This window comes from Centruroides vittatus, unplaced genomic scaffold (assembly GCF_030686945.1).
Source record: "Centruroides vittatus isolate TY-2023 unplaced genomic scaffold, ASM3068694v2 contig_460, whole genome shotgun sequence".
NCBI classification, from domain to species: Eukaryota; Metazoa; Arthropoda; class Arachnida; order Scorpiones; family Buthidae; genus Centruroides; species Centruroides vittatus.
Window position 1 is genome coordinate 1 of NW_027122256.1, and position 10,188 is coordinate 10,188.

The 10,188-nt window shown below is 33.1% G+C and overlaps 1 protein-coding gene across 1 annotated transcript; it reads left to right on the forward strand.

Annotated features, from left to right (window-relative positions):
- Window positions 1-252: 252 nt before the first annotated feature.
- LOC136977514 (trichohyalin-like) lies at window positions 253-7,512 on the forward strand. The gene is made up of 2 exons (XM_067273003.1): window positions 253-358; window positions 5,689-7,512. Exon 2 carries the CDS (start codon window positions 5,691-5,693, stop codon window positions 7,251-7,253), a length of 1,563 nt encoding a protein of 520 aa, XP_067129104.1. The 5' UTR covers window positions 253-358; window positions 5,689-5,690; the 3' UTR covers window positions 7,254-7,512.
- Window positions 7,513-10,188: the final 2,676 nt, after the last annotated feature.

A 10,188-nucleotide genomic window follows, 5' to 3' on the forward strand; every position in this document is an offset into this window, starting at 1 on the left:
AATTACAATTAAACATAAATATTTAAAATGTAATTGTTAAATAAATTCTAAATTTTTAATTTAAGTAATAAAACTAAATTAAGAATTTAGTTTTATTAACTAAGCAATAAAACTTTAAAGTTTATTGCTGCATTTATTTTCTTTTTGATTAAAGCATTTCGTCTAATATTTTATTTTATTAATAATTTAATTGATCATAAACTATTTCGTCAATAAAAGAATGTTTGAACAAGGTATAAATATGGCGTTTCCAATGATATTCTTCACAAATTTTATTTGCATTCATATATCTTTCAGACGAAGATATATTTTATTACATCAAATTTCGCAGAAATTTAAAGTGGCACTAGGAAAACAGGTAAGGTTTATTTTTAAATACCATAGAATTAAAGAAAATACTGCATAAAAATTCAACACATTAATCTCGAATTTTGATTACACTGAAAGCTTGATTATTTGCATTTGTAAAGATTCTTATTTCATGTTCATTCCTTATGAGTTAATTAATTATAAATATGGGAATATTTGAAATTCTATTCTTTTTATGAAATTTCTAAACTAATTATGCCTGCCAACTTTGCCACTGAGGCGTTGGTTTTCGGCCTACTAAATTAGAAATCCTGCTTTGCTGATTTTGACGATCCAAATATGAATCCAGTTTACACTCATAATTCATTATGATAGTTCAAACTGTATTATCGTATTCCAATCTTTGTCTATTATGGTAAATTGCATTACAGGTTGCTCCATTCGAAATGGGGAAAAAAACAGAACGGTTCTAAAGCCTGAATTATGCTCAAAATACCATTTGACGTTAAATAAATATCCTGAAAACCCATAAGAAAAATAAAACCATTAAAAAAATTACAAGTTATAGCGTTCCTCAATTGACTTCAGATCTGCAACAGAATCAGTGTGAATGAGATGGAGTGCAAAGTTCTCATCCGTGCTGTGTACAGTCTAATTGAATGTTACATTAAACATACTTATATAAACTAATTATCTTTTCGAAAAGTATATTGTGAGAACCGAAGTGGGAAGGAGCGGCGAGCTGTCTTCTCTCCTTTACCGGTACGGCCCGGCTAGGCCCGTCACAGCGTCAGTGGATGGTCAATGGAATTCGAGTTGAGGGCCGGTGCGGTAGCGATATGGCGTCGGTCGTACTTAAGAATGACAACAGAGATTACCTGAGACAAACATTTAATAGATCCAACAAAATTAGATACATTCATGAAACGTAGAACTAACTAATACGATATCACGCACCGTTATACATTCGACACTTCCCCGGGGCAGTTTAGCCGGTTCCCGGTTAAACAGCTGTGGCCGTACGTACGTCCGGACTCGTTCGGACGTTACAGGGTATCGTGCATTTGGAAGAAAGCCAAGCGAGAGAAAGAGCGTAAGGATTAAGTGAATACCTGAGAACTTAGATCTAAGAAGTCCCACTTATCCCTCGGAGTTAACTGTGGCACAGGTCGGTCAGGTCCTGGATCTCTCCGGATGATGCTATCCTCTTGAGGCCGGAGAGGACTCTCTTCTTATATTCGATTCATATATCAGGTGATCTGAGAGGTTAGAAGTTCGAGCTGTGACTCAACAATTGTTTGTATACACTGTCCCAACTCAAACGTATTGTAAAGAGTTTTTACCTTATTAGGCGTGTTATAACTTACAACAAAAAGATAGAGGGGTCAGAAGTTTAAGATTTATTTGCTGATTCCGGGGATAATTGTTTTTATTGATGCGTCATTTAGTCGAAAGTGTTATTGAAATTATTGAGCGTGATGGGAAATAGGAGGAGATGTTTGGTTCTAATCCCTCAACAAGGTAACCTCTTTTTCCATCTCAACCGAGGGACCAATTTGGTCCTGCGTTAATTGGTTAAGGAGAATGTCGTTCACTAGTGGACAGGTTTAATAGAAACCTAGTTGCGAGGGGGAAAAATTTTCCATGACGCTTGGAACGTCTTTGCAAGATGAGAAGGTTACCTCTTTACTGAGTCGTAGTAAAGAGGGAAAACAAAAGGTTATTTTCTTGACCTCTCACGAAAAGGAATTCGGGGAAAGAAGGGGAAAATGATTGACATATTGTTGTTAAAATTGCGGGTACGAAGTAGTTAAGTAGTTTAGTTTTGTATAAAATTTCATATTAATATTTTTTTTTATTGAGCTAGAATAAGTAATTATTTTTTATTTTGGCTTAATATGAGTTATTGATATAGCGTTTACAAACACCAACATAATATTAGTTATTTAAAATTAAATTTCAAGCAAGTATCAATGAAAAATCCACGTAGAAACAAGCAAAAATCATTTTGTAATAAAGTAGAGAAAAGAATAAAAATAAAAAAATCAAATAGCAATTAATATAGAGAAAAGTTAGCCTAATTATACTCAATATACATAAAATCGAGTCCACATTTACACCAGTGCTTCTAAAACCAGTTGATGTAACGAACAGAAGATATTTTCCTCAAATCAGAATCGTTTAGTTGCAGGGCCGCCCAGAAGGTAATGTGAGCCGGAAGCAAAGTACAGGTACATATTAAGAGTTTTGTAGAAAATCAAATTATTATATTGAAATAAAGGAAACAAACGAAAAAATATTGTATAGAGGTCCATGCTTCCTTGAGTAATTTGCTCCTTTTGCTTTCCTCTGGAAGCCTCTGTATTGCTGTGTTGCTTTATTATTATTCCAGGTTGTTTTGTATTAAAGTGTGTATATACTGTAATGGTACGACATATATATATATATATATTTATATACAGGTAACCTCTGTATAACACAAGAGATATGTTCCAAAAAATTGCCGTGTTATGTGAATCCGTGTTATACGGAACAAAGAACTAGTACGAAAAAGGGGGTTAGGTTCCAAAAATTAAAAAAAAACATCCTGTTAAATCCTTCTTTAAATCGGATTTATTATTCACAAGTCGAAAGGCTCGATGCAGGCATCAGAGCATACAAAATTACAAAAAAAAATAATAATATACTGAATATTATACTGTAAAAATATAAAATAAATATAAAATAATTTATATTGTTAATTTAAATTAATTTAAAAAATAGCTAGAGCGCCCCTAGTAGCCATTTTTGGCATACAGTGATAGAATGTGGTTTTTCAGCTTCATATAGTAGATTTTTTTCATGGAGCACATTATTTATTATTTAAGTAAACATTTTACCAGAAGATTATTCATCCTATATGATGATCTCAGCATCAGTATCATCAACTAGTAACAGTTTTTATTACATTTCATGTTGTGCGAGGGTATTACCTAATTCCTGAACCGTGATAGAGTGAACCCGTGCTTTAAATGCACGGGGGATGTTCCCAATTCTCCAACCGTGCTAAGCCTGGTACTCACATGCGGAAACGGACGACCTAACTGTCGACAGAAATGGTTGCCGTTCCGCCGCGGTTGCCGTTCCGCATGTGTACTCACATGCGGAAATTACCCTAAAATTGAAACGCGCCATCTGCCAACCGTAAATATATACACGCTACTATAGTAGGTAGGCCACGTGCCAGTAGTCGAAAATGGCTTCTAACGGGATTGCTTTGTTATATCAATTAAACTTTTTAAGTTTGCCTTTGATCTTATCGCAAATAAAAAAAGCTCAAAAACGAATAATTTGGATAGGAAAAATATTCTAAATCGTCGAAAGTTAGCTTTCGTCAACGAATTTCGATTACACCATTCCCAATACTTTACGCAGTAAGTACGTCTATTTGGCATTAATATTTAAATCGGATAGTTATATAGCGTATAAATGAAATACATTAGCGTATTAGTGTACAAATAACGCGTTTTAGCTTGGCGACCGCCATTGTTCGAATGCTATCGTCCCACGTGATCTTTATGACGACATCGCTAAACGGCCTTCCTATTGGTGTAATTTTCGCCGTTCCGCTTTCGCGACGGGAAAAGTTAAAAATTTTGAACTTCGTATTCCGTCGGCTTCGACGGCAAAAGTGACGTCATTTTGCCGTCCTGCCACGGTTTCCGTTGTCTGTTGCCGCATGTGAGTACCAGGCTTTAGAGTGAATCCGTGCTATAGAAGTGCCGTGTTATACAGGGATTACCTGTATATGTATTTTATAACATATAATAGTACTTTTACTTGAAAACTGTCTACGAAGCGACAGTCGATAGCTCGGTGAGTGGTATCGGTCCACGGATCACTGTTTTGATTGATGAACACCATAATATTCTGGTGTCTCGACCATCAAATCATTCAATCGAGTATTATTTGCAGAGTTGAACAAATTAAAACTTATATTAATGGATTACTTTGTTTATATTTAGTATTGTTGATTTCTTTAGAATTTTCACTAAATATATTTAAATGATTAGTTTCGTTCGTAAATGACATCTAAAAGTATGTGAAGTAATAATTTGTTCAATCGACAGATGAGATGTTAATTAATCATACTGAATTAGTAAATTAGTAGAATGTGTAAGTATAATAAAGCTGTATAACTTTCTGAGTTATTCGAAAGATTCAAAATAGGTTAGTCTTTAAATATCAAACAAACATTCAGATTTCGTTATTGGGCTTTTAAGACTAATAATAATTTACTTGTAATTATTAAATACACAAACCATGCCGAGGTTAAACTGTAAGTTCGCTGAGAATCATGGGGGGCTGTAGGCTCTAAGTCGCTTCCAGTCAGTGCATGACTGGCCAATGGTTATATCTAAATTACCGTATTTTCCGGAGTATAAGACGACTTTTTAACCCAGTAAAATCTTCTCAAATGTCGGGGATCGTCTTATACGCTGGGTGTCATCTTATAGGGCGAGTATATCCCAAACTCTATATTTTAACTGTAAAAGTTGGGGTCGTCTTATACGCCGGAAAATACGGCAGTTATCTATTCAATTGATACGGAATGAAGATTCAGACAGTCATACTGAGTAATGGCAAGTCTTCTACAAGATAAGCAGAAATTTAGGGTTCGAGTCCCATTTTGAGCCAATCTCTTCTTCCATAAATTTCTAAATTAAATTTATTTCTAATTATTAATTTTAAAACGAGATGAAGGTAGTGGTGATTTTAATTTAAAAGATTGTAAATGCTAATAACGAATAAAATATTCATTAAGTTCGACTCCACTTTTTTCTTTTATATCCCCACCTCCTCGACCTTTACCCACCAAAATTCGATATTATTAATTCCCTTAATACAGCATTGCTCCGTGCAAAATTTCAGAAATTTTTCAACAAAAGGTACAGAAATTATTAAGCTTCAAATTTGGTAAACAAGATTATGCCTCCCATACCCACAGACTAACATACATACATACAGAACACTCACAAAGTTTTCATTTTTTAACGTTTCAAAATTCCTTGAGTCAAAAAATGTAAAAATATTCAGTGGGGTTACTTTTTTTGACCTATTACCATATTTCTCCTCTGTTATTTATAAGTCAGGGAAGCAATTAAAATGGTATTTGAGATTCATAAAAGCGTATAAAATATTGAAAATATTTTCAATTAAATATGTTCGTGAATAATGTAAAATCATTTCACAGTTTATTTTAGTTTTATTATAATATGTTAAATTAATACTTGTTATTTTCATTTCAATATAGGAAGTGTACAAAAAATAATATTATTAATATTATTAATGATATTTTAACATTTATAATGATGTGTTATCATTGCTTTTCTATTTCAGAAATGAATGGGATATTAACAATTACCATTATTACAACAATTATCTTTGCATACTCTTCCGGTGTTTTTGGCGAATATTCCGAAAATCAAGAAGAAAGTAAAAGATATATGCCAACAAAAGAAAATCGAGCAAAGTCTAAACGTCATTTAAGTCATGTAAAAGAAAATCGAGAGGAAAGCAGAATCTACATGAAAGATCTCGAAGGAAGAGATAGATATCTGCCTACAAAAAAGAGTCAGGAGGAAACCAGAATCTACATGAAAGATCTCGAAGGAAGAGATAGATATCTGCCTACAAAAAAGAGTCAGGAGGAAACCAGATTACACATGGAAGATCTCGAAGGGAGAGATAGATATCTGCCCACAAAAAAGAGTCAGGAGGAAAGCAGATTACACATGGAAGATCTCGAAGGGAGAGAGAGATATCTGCCCACAAAAAAGAGTCAGGAGGAAACCAGATTACACATGGAAGATCTCGAAGGGAGAGAGAGATATCTGCCCACAAAAAAGAGTCAGGAGGAAACCAGATTACACATGGAAGATCTCGAAGGGAGAGAGAGATATCTGCCCACAAAAAAGAGTCAGGAGGAAAGCAGATTACACATGGAAGATCTCGAAGGGAGAGAGAGATATCTGCCCACAAAAAAGAGTCAGGAGGAAACCAGATTACACATGGAAGATCTCGAAGGGAGAGAGAGATATCTGCCCACAAAAAAGAGTCAGGAGGAAACCAGATTACACATGGAAGATCTCGAAGGGAGAGAGAGATATCTGCCCACAAAAAAGAGTCAGGAGGAAAGCAGATTACACATGGAAGATCTCGAAGGGAGAGAGAGATATCTGCCCACAAAAAAGAGTCAGGAGGAAAGCAGATTACACATGGAAGATCTCGAAGGGAGAGAGAGATATCTGCCCACAAAAAAGAGTCAGGAGGAAAGCAGATTACACATGGAAGATCTCGAAGGGAGAGAGAGATATCTGCCCACAAAAAAGAGTCAGGAGGAAAGCAGATTACACATGGAAGATCTCGAAGGGAGAGAGAGATATCTGCCCACAAAAAAGAGTCAGGAGGAAAACAGATTACACATGGAAGATCTCGAAGGGAGAGAGAGATATCTGCCCACAAAAAAGAGTCAGGAGGAAAGCAGATTACACATGGAAGATCTCGAAGGGAGAGAGAGATATCTGCCCACAAAAAAGAGTCAGGAGGAAAGCAGATTACACATGGAAGATCTCGAAGGGAGAGAGAGATATCTGCCCACAAAAAAGAGTCAGGAGGAAAGCAGATTACACATGGAAGATCTCGAAGGGAGAGAGAGATATCTGCCCACAAAAAAGAGTCAGGAGGAAAGCAGATTACACATGGAAGATCTCGAAGGGAGAGAGAGATATCTGCCCACAAAAAAGAGTCAGGAGGAAAGCAGATTACACATGGAAGATCTCGAAGGGAGAGAGAGATATCTGCCCACAAAAAAGAGTCAGGAGGAAAGCAGATTACACATGGAAGATCTCGAAGGGAGAGATAGATATTTGCCTACAAAAGAAATTCAAAAAAATTTAAAATAACATTTATAAAGCAAAAATTAGATGAAAACAAATATCAATCAATAGTTTAACATACGGCGAAAAAAATAACAATACTGTATTTAAAAATTATATACTCTCTTATAAGGAACCCATTTGAAATAAAACCATAAGGAATAGATATTTCTATTCCTGATTAATTGTACTAAAGTTAATTTGTGGAAATATTGAACAGTACATATTATAAATATGAACAATATATATTTCTGATTTGATTAAACTTAATATATTGAAAATTAAATTTCGTGTAAGTTTCATATTATTTCTTAGTGTTAATGAAATGTAATTATATAATTAAATTATATTAATGAAATATAATCTCTGAATACAATATTAAAATATATTTAGAAAACTAAATAAATTTTCATTTAAAAATCAATACTATATTAAAGTAATTTTTTTTCAAAGTGCGTGTCACATATAACGCAAAATTTATATTATAATCAAAAATATAAGGGTAGTTTAAGTTAATCTGAAAATTCCTTTTACATTCTCGGCTGTTGTAACATAAGACAAACACAATATATTGAGCTGAAAGAGATCATTGGTTCTATACTTTTCGATTACACTAATATAAAATTTAAATAACAACTATTCTTAAAAAAATCATTATGTTGCCTTAGGTTTAAAAAGTTCTATTTAAAAATATTTAAGCTTAAAAACACTATGAATAAGCTCAAATTTAAATTTGTGTGTGGCACTATCTGTTATGAAATGTTATAAAAATAAGTTATATATTATTAATTCTTACAAAAAGCAAAGATATAAATGAATTTTGAAAATATAGACAAGCTTTTATTAATATTGTAAATGCCAAAATCGAATGCATATTATTGTGACATCGTTATTGTTAATTCGGGCTTCCGGCTCATAAGTTTTCCATAACGGATCTCGATTTTTATCTCACTCTTCTTGAGATTAAGGAAGGACGAATGTATAGGTGTGCAATTTGAAAACATCAGTCCAATAAACTTCACTACACTCAGACATATCCACTGAATGTTTTTTCCATCTTTTTAAAATATTTTTGAAGAGTTCATGGAGTCTCCAAACATTGAGATTTGCCAAAAGCTGAAGGATAAGATTTAATATTTCAGATTTTTGCAATATTGAATATTGATACCGAATTGCTTTTCTGAGGTACACTAGATTTTGAGTTTTAAGAATTGGAAATTATATATTATGTTCAAATCAAAAATGGCTGACCCAATGTTGCTATTCTCTGACAATAAAAGAGTAATGTCGTGCAGTCATTGTTACATCCTATGGAAAAATTCACTAGAATAGTTGGCACTTTTGAATTTTTTGATTGTAAGGATTCCTCAGTTAAGCTATTCAAAACTGTCTCGCTTAGTTCCTGAAATAAAATAAGTCTGCTCCAAAAATTCATTTCTGTCTGATTAATGGAAAAAGATTCCAAATAAACGATGACGCTAAATTTCTGATTAAATGTGAATGCATTTGATTTGAAACGTGCACACACTTTTTGAAAATATTTAATCTTCACGCTATTTTTGCGATATTCTTAATATTTCAGGAATTTTCAACTTCCTGTGAAGAAGACATTTAACAAAACAATACTGTTCCACACTCAGTGAAATGTCATGTTTTCTATAATGAATCGCATATTCGGCCGGAAAGCGAGAGGTTGAGGGCTCAGCCTACCGCTCTAGGAGACTCAAGAACGAATCCAAATGGAACAAAAACAGGGTGAACAAAATTTCTTCCGAAATTTTGTTCACCCTGTTTGAAGCCTAATAACTCCTGTTCCTTTGCCGAAAGTTTATTTATTATGGGATTGATGCTATTAAATTTTAGGGATTAACGGTCGAAGATGCGGGAATATAATGGGGTCGTGTGTATCTCCGGTACGGTTTGACTTAATGACGATTTTACTCATTATTAACATTTACAATATTTTTAATAAACTCATCCCTACCCTCAAAATTAAGCTTTTTTCCATATTATAATAGTTATAAATATAACAAGTTTTTAAAATAAAATAAGATAACAGATGCCGCTACCAAAACTTTTCACGTTGCTAGGAAAGTTGAGAAAGTCGTTCCTGGTTTATTTATAAATTATTTTATTAGTTTTTATTCTTGTATAAATTTCATGCACTATATATCAGTAAGCAGATTAAAATTTACGACAGTTATTTTAGTCATATCTATCATGGATTTGGCTAGCTCAGAAACGGAGATAAGGAAAATGGTAAGAGGTGGCTCCCGACATTTGCGGGACAGACTTCCATGAAAAGTTTTGAGGATTCTGGCTCACAACTCAGAGCTACTTGCTGATGCCTTTATCGCTTCTACTATGTAACTATTTTTATACCGTGTTTGATTAGTCAAATAATTATTTATTTTGAAGTAGTATATAAAGTTTTCTATTGTAAATTAATTTGTAAAAATATTTTTATGTTAGTTAAGACGAATCATTATAAAATTTTTTTTTCATTAATAAGTTATTAATATAGTACACCTAAATGAATACCATATTAAATACAACAATCCCTCGATATATCGCGAATTCCGATATATAGCGTTTTTTTTTTCTTTTTTTCTTTTGGTTCTCCATATTTTAAAAGCACTTGAGCCAATAAATTTTAAATTATCAATTGCCATTGAATTTCTTTTTACAACGAAATGTGGTATTTTATTTGTACCATTGTCCTTGAAACTATCACTGCAGGTGAAACTATAAATTCATCAAGATCTAAATATGCAAAACAGGCAGACATATCAATTATCATTTATTTTTCCTTTTGATATTAAAAGTTGTTTATTTATTGGTTTTAAGTAATGTTTCCTCATCTTTTAAATTTTCAATTACTGTATTTATAACTTTTATTGCAAAATATGAATTACACGAATTTTTAATAAGAGACATATTAATTCATCATTCGGCCACCTCA